At 47.6% G+C, this 14505-nt stretch overlaps 1 protein-coding gene across 2 annotated transcripts in view; it reads left to right on the top strand.

Moving 5' to 3' along the window:
- cyp27a2 (cytochrome P450 family 27 subfamily A member 2) overlaps nucleotides 1-10908 on the top strand; it is a 69669-nt gene extending 58761 nt beyond the window's left edge. For both annotated transcript variants that reach the window (XM_084317228.1, XM_084317227.1), the window contains 3 exons: nucleotides 6864-6945; nucleotides 9024-9227; nucleotides 9940-10908. In XM_084317228.1, the coding sequence (XP_084173354.1) occupies nucleotides 6864-6945; nucleotides 9024-9227; nucleotides 9940-10056 (403 nt within the window). In that variant the 3' untranslated portion in view covers nucleotides 10057-10908. The remainder of the gene's footprint in view (nucleotides 1-6863; nucleotides 6946-9023; nucleotides 9228-9939) is intronic.
- The last annotated feature ends 3597 nt before the right edge of the window (nucleotides 10909-14505 follow it).

Below are 14505 nucleotides of genomic sequence, written 5' to 3'. Positions count from 1 at the left end.
ATTCTTGAGCGAGCCAGGATGAAAGCAGTGTGTATCTCTCCTCCCTTCTCTTGGGCACGCAAGTAGGCCACCGATCCATAGGCTACTTCGGAGGCGTCGCTGAAGACGTGTAGATCCATCTTGCATGTCTCTGGCCTCACTGTGGGTGGGAAGTAGCTGCGGTGTATATTGACGCCTGGGAGTGAGCGGAGTTCCGTCTCCCACTCTCTCCAGGTGGAGGCAAGGTGTGCGGGTATTGGGTCGTCCCAGCCCTGGTCCTTGTCCCATAGTGCTCGTACAATCATCTTTGCCCTGGTGGTGTAAGGTAGAATACATCCCAACGGGTCATATTGTCTGGCGAGTGTTCTGTACACACTCCGTCTGGTGGTCGGTATCGCCGTCGACCTTCCCTGCTCTGTGGTCAGGGGTTTGTGTCTATAGTGGAGCGAGTCTGTTTTGAAGCGCCAGACTAGTCCTAGTGTCATTTCTTGGGCTTCTCCTGGGATGGTCGCCATCCAGGTCTCGCTGCTGGCAGCCTTGTCCGCGGGGGAGAGGCTGCGCAATACGTGCGGGTCACTGCTGGCCCACTGCCTGAGATCAAAGCCGCCTTTGATCAGGGAGGCGCGTAGCTTGATTAGGAGAGCCTCGGCTTCTTCTTGAGTCGAAACGCTTTGTAAACAGTTGTCCACGTAGAAACTGTTCTTCACACTGTGTCGGACCTCTTCATCTGCTGCTGGGTCCTCTGCGACGTGTTTCTGTAGTGCAAATGTAGCACAGCACGGGCTGCATGTGGTTCCGAAGGGCAGGACTTCCCACTGGTAGATGGCTGGGTTCTCATCTCCGATCCTCTCTCTCCATAGGAACCGCAGCAGGGGCTTGTCCTCCTCCACTAGTCTCACCTGCAGGAACATCCCTTTGATATCCCCGCTGATAGCCACCTTGTCCTGGCGGAAGCGTAGTAGCACGCCTAGTAGAGAGGGGCCGAGTGTGGGGCCGGGCAAGAGCTCTTTATTCAGATTTTGGGATCCGATCTGGTAGCTGCAGTTAAACACAATGCGATCCTTGCCGTTGTGGTGGACCTTGTGGTGCGGCACGTACCATGATTCGGTCGTCTGATCGGCCTCTTTAATGTCAATCTTTGTCACGTGTCCCGCTGTGATTAGCTTCTCAATCTCAGCACGGTACACACTCTCTTGAGCGGGGTCTTTGGCTAGGCGCCGCTCTGTGTTCAATAGATACCGCTCCGTGGCGTCTTTCTTTGCGTGAAAGGTGGGCATTCCCTCTCGCCTCAGGAGTGGAGTTGCGTATCTCATCACTCCGCCGACTGTGACTCTCTTTGTCCCTTGCTCGAGTAGGTTGATGGCGTAAATGTCTTCTTTAGAACGAATGTCTTTCTTTTCGTTCTTAAAGGGCATTGTCTCTAGTGTCCATAGCCTCTCGACATGCTGCAGGAGAGTGGTGTCTTCTTCTGTCGTTCTGGAGTGGAGGCAGCTAGTGGCTGCTGTTCGGTTGAGAGATTTAGCGAGGGGGCCTTGTAGTGTCCACCCTAGGCGGGTCTCGACTGCTGCAGGACAGCCTCGGGGTCCTGTATGGACCCGGTCTATCGGGACGATGAGGTCTGCATGGTCGGAGCCTATCAGCAGGGTCGGGGTGGCGCCGTCTATGAGCGGGATAGGTAGTTGACGCAGGTGCACATATTTATCCATCAGCTTGGCGATGGGGTAGGTGCACTGCGATAGTCCTATTTCTTGGCTGGTGAAAGCATTTGTAATCCTATACCGTCGCTCTGGCTGCCCGCTTGCTGCGATAGTGAAGGAGACATTCTCGCCCTTTATCGTCTTTAAATCTCTTCTTATTGTCCGAATCGTCATTTGGTTCTCGCTCCCCCGCAGTCCCAGCTGGGCCGCAGCGGACGCGAGCAGAAGGGTCTTCTCTGACCCGTCATCAAGGACGGCGTAATTGTCCATGACTTTATCTTGGTAGCTCAATGTCACACGGACTACCTTTAAGAGCACTTGGGCGCCACTGCTGCTGGCGGGGTCAATGTACATGACACTTGCCTTGGTGCCGCTCGATGGTGCAGGTGCAGGCCTTCTTCGGTTACTGTTGTGTAGTACATCTAGATGGGCTCCGTCACACCGACTGCACCTTTTCTTTAGGCGGCATTCGGCTGCCATGTGACTGCGCGCACATCGGTAACAGCGCCTGTTGGACTTTATCCATTGACTCACTTCTTCTGCATTCATCTTTGTGAACAGGTCACATTGTGACAGCCAGTGTTCCTTCTCACAGTAGGGGCACACCATCTTCCACTTCTCTTTTCTCGAGGGGGTACTGTGGCTCTTACTGCTCGGTACTGACTCTGATTGGTGCATGACAGTCACCGATCTTCTTCCATCGTTTATTCTCCTGGGTCCCTCTCTGGAGCTTGGCGTGCTCCGCACGAACGTATCCAGTCGTAAGCTGCTGACTTCTCTCGCCAGGAAGTCGGCTAGATCGAGGAGGGATGGTTCGGGACCGTTAGGATCACGGTGGTCTCTCTGCCGCCTAAAACGCTCTTGTCTTGCGGGTGGCAGCTTCTCTAAAATCCTCTCGACGTTAGAGTTGGCGTATAGCTCGTGCATGCCCTTTTCTCGTTGCGCTCCCAGCATCCCTACCAGGGACTGCACTTTTATCGACAGGTCGTCTAATGAGCGATTGTCTGTTGCTGGGGGTAGGCGATCAATATGCCTTATCTCTTGGATTACGTAATCCCATATACGTCCATATCTCTGGTCCAGCGCTGCTAGGGCCGCGGTGTATGGGGTCGTAGAGGTGGCATAGGCTAGCGCTATATTGTGCGCTCGCGGTACTTTCAGGTGCTTCAGTAATATTGCATACTTGTGGCGTTCATCAGCGACATCCACCATCATTGTCTCTAAGCACATCCGGAGCTCCGTGTACTGTGCTCGATTCTCATAGGTGAAGTCTGGGAACGTCGGCGTGGCAATGTATGACGCCGTGGATGGCTGATACATCGGCGAGCGTTGGGGGAGAGACCTCCTAGGCGAGTCTCCTCTTGCGCCTCTCTGTGGGCTGGTACCGGCAGGGTACCATGGCCCGCTGGTCCAGGTGCTATTCCTCGGGGCTGGTCGTGCGTCGTGCTCACCCGTGAATAGAGTCGGGGGTCTGTAGCGCAGCGCCGCGGGGGTATAGCCTGGGCTGTACTGGACCTCCTGGTCCGGTGGAGTACTGTGCTGTCGTCGGGCTTGGTTCTCCTCCTCTCCCTCTTCTTCTTCTATCGGGTCCTCTAGATCCTGTAGTCGTTTATTTAGCTTCTCCGCAGTATATGCCGCTCCTTCCTTGTAGCTGGGTCTCGCTTGGACCGGTCTGGGAAGGGGGTCTGCGGGGGGTATAGGCTTGGTCTGTTGGTCAAGTTCAGGGTTGCTTGCTCAGTTAGGAGACGCTGCCCTTGACTGTTGTCTCGACGAGTTCCTTGAACCCCTGGCGGAGGGAGAGGGTGTTGCCTTGAGGATCAGCTGCTCCATTAGCTGCGCTTGTAACTTGTCGCGCTCGGCTTCGCGCTTGGTGAGATCTGCTTCTCTTTGGGCACCGGCAGCGGCGCGCTGGGCGTCGGCCCGGTCTCTTGCCATATTCTCTTCCGTCTGAAGGCGTCTCATCTCCAGGCGTATGCGCTCTTCTTCGCTCCGTTGCTGCGCTTGGAGTTGTTCGCGCTCGATAAGCATCTGTGCTTGGAGTCGATCGCGTTCACCCTGAAGTCGATCGCGTTCACCCTGAAGTCGATCGCGTTCGGTAGAGGCTGTCAGGCTGACGAGGAACGCCTGTGATAGCATCCTCTCCGCTTCGCTGGGGGAAGACGGTTGTAGAGGTGAGCCGCTCCTGACGGTACTCGTTGGGGAGTCCCGGAGCTCTATTTCCTCGGCGCTCTCCTCCTCTTCTTCCGTGCAGAGTTCTCTCTCTGTAGGATTGTCTTCCTCCCGGGGCTGGTCGGGGACTACTTCTTCGGTATTGGCGGGGGGTAAAGGCATGTCAGCTCCCTCCTGGTCCCCACCGTGAGCTTGGTCAGTTACATTAGAACCCACTAGGGCCTCTGTGGTCGGGGAAACCTGGTCGTTAAGGTCAGACATAATTTTACTTTCTACTTTTACCGTGTTTACCGTTTGTAGAAGGCTAGGTAGTTGACTGACAGCGTAATCCTCTAAGTACTGAGGTGGCTGTCGTCTGCGCTGCGGGCGTTCTACGTTAGGAGGACCGTTTCGTGGAGTGTTCATCATAGGCCATTTCAATATTAATAACACTATATTAATATTACACTAGTTACCCTCCGGCTCGAAGGACCAATTGTAACTGAGGGGTACAATTCCCTGACTGTATTGATAAGTATGGTATTATTAAACCACTACCGCTTGTACTTTAACTTCTGGCCATCCAGTACATGATATAGATATGATGAACACTTTCCCACCTGATGAAACGAAGTCCACACAAATGTATAAATCGAATATTTTATATAGCAAAGGGTATATACAACGTTCACTTAATGACATTTATGATTTGAAATGCACTTGTAAGGCAAATGAGTATTCGTAGGTAAATCAACATTGAATGTCCAATCTCTGGTTACGCAGGGAGCAAGTATACAACCTGGTTCTTTAGGGAACTATAGCAATGGTACTTAAATGATTATAGCTGGATACACTAAAGGGGGGGTCCCGCTGGTTGTAAGACAGTAGGGGGGGGGTTAGGAGAGCCGCTGGCGGTATCCCATCTGGCCGACGATTTCTTGGGAGAATTCAGAGTGCTGAACACGGTGCCCACAGAACCTCGGTCCGCAGATGAATACAGCTGGGCCCTCTGGTGGACGGTAGCTGCCGGTCCACAACGAAGAGACGTGAGGCGACCTCACTCGGGGTAGAGCGCCGTCTCACCTGGACTCCTCTCGGGGGGTAGTTCCAACACTCAGCAGTGTTGGCCGTTATCCATGGAATAATCAAAGCACCCAAAGCACGTAGATAATCCAAGCCGTGGAAGGCTCGCCGTCGTCCGGGTAAAGTAATCCAATGTACAGGTCCACTCGTCCTGGCCCGGAGCTCCTCGGATGCAAGCACCACACGTGGTCTGCCCAGCCTGGTTAAGACTCCAGATAACGTCAGGAACGATGGGGGTACTGCTCACTTTATAACTCTAACCGAACGATGCACCATACATAATAGACTATTATTAACTTAATAGAAATACGTCCCACTCGACGGTATAGTGCCAAACTATGACAATTCAACTATTAATCCACACGATGTCTCAATGCCTATTCTGAGGCCAAGTAGGCCTTACTGCACCACACGTGCGTCGTGGGTGAGGCTTCGCGTCTGTTACTAGGTTGGAGGGTAAAGGACTAATGGACTAAAAGAAAGCTCTACTTTACTTGCGCCATATATATATGCGCTGTGAACAAATAGTACCATTCGTATTTCGCCAGACGTATTCCTACGCGGAACCGGGCTTGTAACGACATGTTCGTCGGCACGATTGAACTTGAACCAAGGGGCTTGGCTGCTGGCGCCAGGTTCTCGTCCAATGGTAGAATGAAACTATTATGGGCTGTTAGTAGACTAAAGGGATATTCAGTGTATATTGTACAAGGAATATACAGGGGATATCAAACGATATACAAATACTATTAAATATATATCCATAAATAAATATATATATTCGGTTTAATCTGATCCTTCACAACAATTTTGGATTGTGATACATTTCACAGGAGAGCAAACTGAGACTGGTAAGAATACACCCTGAGGATTTACGATTGCCCATTGTCTGCTATTGTAGCCCAGTGTGAGCTTGCAGGGATATTGGACCGATCAGTGACATGTGTCGGTTACATGGTAGACTGACCATGAATAGGGTCTAAGGTCCAAAATGGCAAAGTTATCCTTTAAGTGGTATGAAATAATACTTAGTATCTAGTAGTGCCATTGGTGCAGTGCCTCAGTGAGTCCCGTGGTTCTGGACTGGTTCCAAATAGATTAGATAGATACTTTATTGCCATTTCAACACATGGTTGATTGGGACTGTACATTGGAGGTGGGGGGGGGGGGGGGGGGTTGGGTAGGGGGTGGGTGGGGGACACTGTACACTGGAATACTGACAAAGCCATACTTGGTCATCTGATCTCCATCTGGTCCACGACATAACCCACCACAACATATGGATCGGGGGCATTTGATGCGCTTCAATGCAATTGGGACAACCGCTTGACTCGCCCGACCCAAAAAACTGTGCCCGGAGACATTTGAGTGTAACACAGGGTCTGGAACAGGGTTTACTGCACTCTCGATACTGCCACCTGGGAGGATCTGGCCGGTACTGCACCCTCGGGGTCGCAGTATGCCGTCTAACGGCAACATACCTGACATTGAATAGAATATTAAAATCGAAAAAAAGGAAAAACAATCAAATAACGAGTATACTCGTTATTGGCGTTCAAAGGATGGCGCCCAATAACGTGTATAATTGTTGTTGGCGGGGAATGAGTTAATATATAGTACAACGTGCCTGTGCATTAGGGCTTGGGTTCAGGTGACGGACAACCTTGGGATATGTGCTATTCTTAAAATGAGATGTCCTACACCTGAGACTTTGGAGTCTTCTACCAGAGGGAAGGGGGTTAAAGAGGTAGTAAGCAGGGTGAGAGGGGTCAACAATCACCTTCTCCCCTTTCCGCCTGATGTGTGGCATATATAGAGGCCACAGAAGGAAGATCACAGCCAATGATTTTGAACCGGAAAGCATCAGGCAGGCAGCAAATAAGGCCACGAGACAAAAGAGTGTTAGTCCAACTTTGTATTGGAGTCTGTCTAAAGTACATGTTGTTCTCTTAACAGCTTGTACCCTGTGGTTCCTGGGAATGGCCGTTTAACGGTAGACAATGAAGTGGTTGTGGACAACTACTGGTTTCCAAAGAAGGTAGGCGAACTTGTGGGGCAGGAACTTCTCAGATAATGCAGAGTTAGCGGTGTGCCTATACCAGAGACCGTCTACATGAGGAGACATAGCACTGCAGGGGTTTTGAATGGAGAAATCTGTAACACTAAATATGGCTGCAACAACACAAATAATCCAGTAGCTGCCATAAGTCCTGCTCGCAATTTGGGTTGACACAATTTACATTTACATTTACATTTACATTTAGTCATTTAGCTGACGCTTTTATCCAAAGCGACTTACAAGTTCTGTACGACAAAACAGCAAGAAGGGTACAACTCTATCAGCTGAGTAACAATGTTCATCAAAGTGTTGCGTGTTACGGTGTAGGTTAGTTTATTAGGACAAGTGCATGACAGTAAGGTTAGTCAGGGTTAGATTTTTTTTTTTTTTAATTTTTTTTAATCATTTCAGATAATGGTTGAAGAAGTGAGTCTTTAGTCGACGGCGAAAGATTGGACGGGATTCGGCTGTCCTAACTGGGATGGGTAGTTCATTCCACCATTGTGGGGCAAGGACTGAGAATAGGCGGCTTCTCTTTGATGACCCTCCGGGAGCTTGGATAGGAGTAGGTCTGAGGCGGCCAGAAGATGCAGAGCGTAGGGGTCTTGAGGGTGTGTAGTTAGAGACCATTGACCGGAGGTAGGCGGGAGCGGTTCCCTTTGCCGCACGGTATGCTAGGTCGAGGGCCTTGAAGCGGATACGTGCAGCAATGGGGAGCCAGTGCAGGTCCCTAAGAAGTGGGGTGACATGGGCCGACTTCGGTAGGTTTGAGATCATGCGGGCCGCTGCGTTTTGAATGAGTTGAAGAGGCTTGGTGGCAGTGGCCGGGAGGCCAGCTAGCAGTGCGTTGCAGTAGTCGAGGCGGGAGATGACTGTTGATTGGACGAGGAGTTGGGTGGCTTCTTTTGTCAGGAAGGGGCGTATCCTTCTGACGTTGCTCAGGAGGAATCTGCAGGTTCTGGTTGTTGCTGCGATGTGAGCAGAGAAGTTCAACTGGTCGTCGAGGACAACACCAAGGTTCTTGGCGGTCGGGGACGCGGTCACAGCTGCATTCTCGACTGTGATGGAGAGGTCGGTCAGGGGGGAGGATTTGACCATTTCTCACTTGGACTTAAGTCAAGGGGTCCCTGGACATGAAAAATCACAGACGTGATGGTCCGCCACAGCGGGCGAAATGGCCGCAGTCGCCAAATAAAAAATGGCTGCCTTCGACTCTCTGTACTCGCTATCTGTAGATCTATCTAAAACAATTGATGCAGTGCATCATCCCTTGCTCTTACAAAGAGTATCTAGTATTGGTTTGGATAGAAAGGTGTGCGATTGTTTTCAGAACAATTAGTTTGAGAGGCGACAGTGTGTGGAGTTGGGAAATGCCCAGTCTGATTTTTTTTGTCAATAACGAAAGGTGTGCCACAACGTTTTTTTTATTGGAATGGTTATCTTTATGCTAATGACACTACTGTGTATTGTATTGCTGATTCTGTACAACTGGTCATTGATAACTTGCAGTCTTCCTTTATTACTCTCCAGGAAGCACTTCTTAATCTTAAATCGGTGCTTAATGCAAGTAAAACAAAGTTCATGCTGTTTACTAGAGCCAGAAATATTGAGTTTAGTGGTTTGCATATATCCACTGTGCCTATATTACTACATACTATTCTAATATGTCTATACTACTACGTATTCACTCAAGAGTATAGCACTCAAGTTCAACACTGTTTGACGAACAATCTTACTTACCCTTAGCTGCCAGAATTGTACCCTTCCTGCTGACTTGTTGTACAGAACTTGTAAGTCGCTTTGGATAAAAGCATCAGCTAAATGACTAAATGTAAATGTTATTTCAATGGTTCTTGTCACAGTTGAACTGCAGAAACAGCACTATATACATTTGTTGGTACAACCCCTCATTCTGTAAAAAGCAAACAATGCAAAACACAGGAAACAGCATTTTTTTTTAACACCTCTGGTCACGTTTTTCAACACCCCTCTCTCTTTCTTCCCTCACTTTCTCTCTTGCACTCTCTCTCTCTCTCTCTCGCTCCCTGCTTCTCCAGACCCAGTTCCACCTGTGTCACTATGCAGCAAGTCACGACGAGGGAGAGTTCGTAGACGCGGAGCGTTTCATCCCAGAGCGCTGGCTCCGTGGGCCAGTCGCCTTCCAGCATCACCCCTACAGCTCCATACCCTTTGGGGTCGGGGTGCGCGCCTGTGTGGGCAAGAGAGTGGCAGAGCTAGAGATGTACTTTGCCCTCTCGAGGGTGAGTGAGGGAGGGAGGGAGGGAGGGAGGGAGGGAGGGAGGGAGTGACAGACAGGAGACGCAAAGTGAAAGAGCGAGACACAGAGACGGAGACATAGAGAGAGAGAGAGAGAGAGACATAGAAAGACAAACACAGAGAGATTATTCTAGGGACATTAATTACATTTGGCTTCAGACCAGAAGGCTTTGTTGGACAGACATTGAAAAAAAATTATAATGAAAAAGAAAAAACTCTGAGCGTGAAAACCACTGGTGTGTGCAAAATGAATGCGAGCAGAGTTAAAATGAATAGAACGAAGTGCTGGAACCTTATGTGCCGGAGAAGAGCTCCGCCTGATGACGTTCTGGCAACTGAAAATCATCCAGAAAGCAAATATTTTCAGAAAATGCTTTCATTTTCATCTCCCTCTCTATCTCTCTCCAGTAAGAATCCATGCAATTTAAATGAAAGTTAATTTGGGTATGCCCAGCGTGCAATAACAGTAGTTTGGAGCCTGTCCTATTGGGTCCCTAAGTATTGGGTCTGTTGTATGATACTGGTTTGTATATCCATACAATTTACATTTCTGATAAAACAATGAGTATTGAGATGTACTATGGACTAGTTCTAAAGATTCATCATAATTAACTTTTTTCAGAGGCTCATAGTGCAGCACTGCAGCTTTAAACTGGGCTGACTCGACTTTCCCCTCCTCCTCCTCTGCCTTTTCAGCTGATGCAGCATTACGAGGTCCAGTCGCACGACGGCGCCCCGCCCGTGGAGCCAAAGACGAGGACTCTGCTCGTCCCTGCCAGTCCCATCAACCTGCGCTTCCTACCACGAGCCTGAGGAGGGCGCCATTGAGTCTGTGAATGACGACAGCTGGGTTGTTTGGGTTCAGAAAACAAAAAATAACTCTACTCGGATGATAAACGACTCACCCCAACATTATGCCCAGTGATAATAGAGATGTACTATTTTGTCTATGCAATGACTTGTATTCCAGCCAAACCGGCCTTTTATTGGGGTTACGACTGGACTTCGCTCTTTTAGACTTTGCCTTTTTATTATGAATGAGTTATATACAGTAATGAATAGCCTAATATCTTGCTGTAATAAATACACATATTCCAGGTAAAAATAGCCTATAATTGTGTGTGCACGTGTGCATGCATTAAAGGACCATTCCAGTCCGATTTTTACTTCTCGCCATTACTGGAGATGAAGACACTCGCTACTAAATACTTTAAAGTGTGTTCTTCGCTACAAGCCATTCAAATGCCCATGTCAAACTTTAAGTTTCAGTTCCTGGGTGCGCTTAACTTAACTCCCAGGGGGTCCCGATTGATGTGTAGATTTTAATGACTTGTGGCAGAGAATACAGTGACATATTAGCAAAAATATACAACCCAGTGGTTTTCACAAGGATGAAACGTATGCCTTTGCGCCTTTGTTATATAGGTTAATATATATTCTCAATGCAAAATGTGTTTTCTTATAAGGACTTTTCATATTCTCAATACTACTGTGATATCTGACAAATGTAGGGCAACATGTGTTTAGTTTGTGCTACTGTTCAAGACCACATTCACACTGCAAGCCTTTGTGCTCAATTCTGATTTACTGCTCAGAATTGATTTATTTTGTTTTTTCTGTTCACATTTATTTATTTATTTTTTAATAAATGTGTCCAATATCAGATTCCAGTGTGAACTGATCATGCTCCTGGACTGACCCACATGCGCAAATGAACGAAGATGGACATAAACATGGAGAACACTGAAGTCACACTTTATGGTTTAATTTATAATTTCATGTGCAGTGGAGGCCAGCTATTTTGTGAGCAGAGAGGTGAATGAGAACCATTTCTTCTTTCTATACGCTTTAGGGCCCGCGTCCACCTGGCGCATATTTCTAGCTGAAACATGCTGGCAGTGCGCCCGGTAGAATGGGGCGGGGCGCATGCGGTGAGAAAAAGTTCAGAACGTTTCAACTCTCTAGGCTGTATGCGGCCGCATAGAAAAGCTGAAAGGCGGTGAAAAAAAAAGCCGACCGCAGAGCACTTCCTATAGGCGGCCGCATGCGCTCCCTTCCCATTGGAATACATTGAAAAAAGACGCGTGCGGTCATAAATGTGAGGCAGGTGAACGCGAGCCCTTAGGCTGGTTATGATATGTTCCCTCATGTTTTGCTTGTACAGAAGTATCAGCCCAAATACTTATAAGGTAAATGCCTGCCTCACTGTCCCTCCACTGACCACCTCCATCACAGCTGTCTTCCATATTTGTATTCACCGAATGACTCCCATCCATCGCAGAATTGTGGCCCAATTATCAGAATTGAAAAGATCAGATTCCATGTGATTTTGTGTTTGCCCTGTTGTGAAAAAAGCTGATCTGACTGAGTCACATATGTGCAAAAAAAGATTTGGGCCATTTTTGCCTCCAGTCTGAATGTAGCCTAAAAGTCACCAATTAAAGTGAGAATATTCGTTATTGGTTTATATAATGAATTCTTAAAACACCGTACTGTATATAATGGGTTCCATTGCTCAATATTTGAAGATGATTATATTATAAAATAGTAAATGGACTGCATTTATATAGCTGGGGTATAAACGACTCACCTCAACATTATGCCCAGTGATAATATGAGATGTATTATTTTGTCTATGCAATGACTTATTCCAAAACCTGCCTTTTATTGGAGTTATGACGACTTCACTCTTTTAGACTTTGCCTTTTAATTATGAATGAGTTATATAATGAATAACCTTAATATCTTGCTGTAATAAATACAGATATTCCAGGTAACAATAGCCTATAATTGTGTGTGTGTATGTGTACACCCGTGCACACATTAAAACCCTTTATTGGGCAGAGAACCATATTTGGTAACATATTAAGTGGACATGCCTCATCCCGCCCCTTGCCTCTCTGAGATTGGAGAACAACATGGATTTCTCTCAGCCAATCAGGGGAAATGTGACTACATCACAGAAGGTCTAGGCTGGACAAGATATGCCTCCTAAAGTGTCTAAACTGAAGTACAGGAAGTACAGGCGTTCCGGTTTCGACAAAACAATTATAGAAGCATGTGAAGTGCACAATATTTCCTCGTTTAAGCCACTGCAACGGCTTTGCCTGAATAATTTACTACATGACCGGGACGTTCTAGCTTGTTTGCTGACAGGATTCGGAAAAAGTTTGGTCCGTTCTGAGGCAGCTTCCAGGGGAAGTACATACACCGGAAATTCTACCGCATAGACACTTTCGGCAGTAGTTCTTTACCAGTCTTTATCTCACGGAGATAAAACTGGGAACGAGGTGTTCAGAAGGTCAAACCATGGCATCTGACCAATCAGCAGTGGCCTGGCAATTCAAACCTCAGTGTTCTTCCAGAATTGATTTTGTGCATCTGTGTGCCCCCACCAGGGGTGTAGCTCCAGATTCTGGGCCCCATGAAAGAATGTATTTGTAGGCCCCCAGTGAATGCGAGCGTGCGTAAGCGAAAAAAAATTTGGCAATTTTTTTATTGATGAAAACGCATAATATGGTTTTTACCTATACATTCGGATCAGCAGTTCAGCACCTGCACTGTTGGTGGGTGAGCCTAGTAAAGGATGTCGCATTGCGTTCATCTTCAATGAATGGACCAATGCAATAGTCTACCAAAGCCCCCCCTCTCTCTCTATATATCTCACACACACACACACACACACACACACACACACACACACACACACACACACACACACACACACTTCAGAAACAAACATAGTATCAATGAGAGCATCAATAATACACCTGAGTGATGTCTAGTAAAAAAAAAAAAAATAATTGGAACCCCCCCCCAGTGCTGGGCCCTTGGAATCATCCTAAGCTACCCCCCCCAGCTACGCCCCCACCTACTCCCACACTTAGTTATTAAAGTCATAAAATCAAAACCAACAATGGTAAGTTGATTAAACTCGCATATTATGTCACTGAATAATTGTGCTAAATGATTAAATATGTTGTTTGTGTAGGATTTCTAGAAATTGTACACTTTTAGACATACGCCTGCTAAAATGTACTTAGTAATTCAATATTCGTGATTTATAATTTTTTTCTGATTGAATTTTAAGAAAGTAAGTGGTACCATCAGTACTTATAATGTTAATGTTATATATGTAACGGATGGTATCGTGAAGCGCAGTCAAGAAGGGCTGGGGTGAGTAGCGGTGCTATGGGTTAAACTCACTCTCACATCCTCAAAAGACACATAGACTGAGCACTTAGGAGGGATATCCTTTCTTGGCGCAGCGGTTTGTGATGTCGGCCCCGGTGCGGGAGACCGGGGTTCAACTCCCACTCGAGGCAGCGAAGTTTAAGGTGACGTTGTCACAACCGTTACATATATGCTATTTTCACTTATTATATATTTACAACTTATATGTAAATCTTCTTTGTTTTCAGTAGATTTACACTTCCCTGCTACTATTTCCCTTTACAAATAACTCAAACTGTGCTTGATATTGACTCAAAAAAACGTACTCTCTTTTCTTTTGTAGCTGTCTACTCAGCTTTTTTTTACGGAAAGAGGGTGAATGTTGTTGTGCCAGTCCACCCTGCCATCAGTGCTCTGAGGAGGAGGACGATGATGTGGGAGATCCCGACTACACCCCACCCACCCACAACCTGGACACTCCAGGCCTGAGTGACACGGGTCCCTCTCCCAAGAGGACATGCGTGTGGCCTGCAGTGCAGATGCTTGAGCAGGAGGTGGATGACACTGATGACGACGACGAGGACAACGAAGACCAGCCATTACCACAAGCCAAGAGGCCCACCAAGAAGAGGCAGCTTGCAGCCAGGGTAACCACCTGGCTGGAAGAAGGTTTACCTGGACAATGCAGCCATGCCCGATTATCAGCACTCTCCCCCTGACTCCATTTGAGTACTTCAGCAGGTACTTCGGCCCCCAAGTCATTGAGCACATTACGTACCAGACCAACTTGTATGCAACCCAAAAGGATGTCAACACCACTAAAGATGAGATGATGAACTTTGTGGCTATCCACTGGGCCCCGTTCCCCGTACCTGGATAACTGAGTTAGCCGGATAACTTTCGGGTAAATCTGACTTAAGCCGGACTTTCCGATTCCCCGTACCTGGATTTTCCAAATCACCATGACAACAGATCCAAAAGTTTGAGCCTGGTCGAAAGCAGAGTTTAAGTTCAAGTTAGCCGGATCAAGCAAAGCCACGCCCCCGCAAAGAAAGTGACAGCTTGTTTCCTGAAATTATTCCCACAGCC

This window comes from Notolepis coatsorum (assembly GCF_963971535.1).
Source record: "Notolepis coatsorum genome assembly, chromosome: 1".
Taxonomy (NCBI): domain Eukaryota; kingdom Metazoa; phylum Chordata; class Actinopteri; order Aulopiformes; family Paralepididae; genus Notolepis; species Notolepis coatsorum.
The sequence above is the reverse complement of the archived record's forward strand: the minus strand, read 5'-3'. Positions and strand labels throughout refer to the sequence as shown.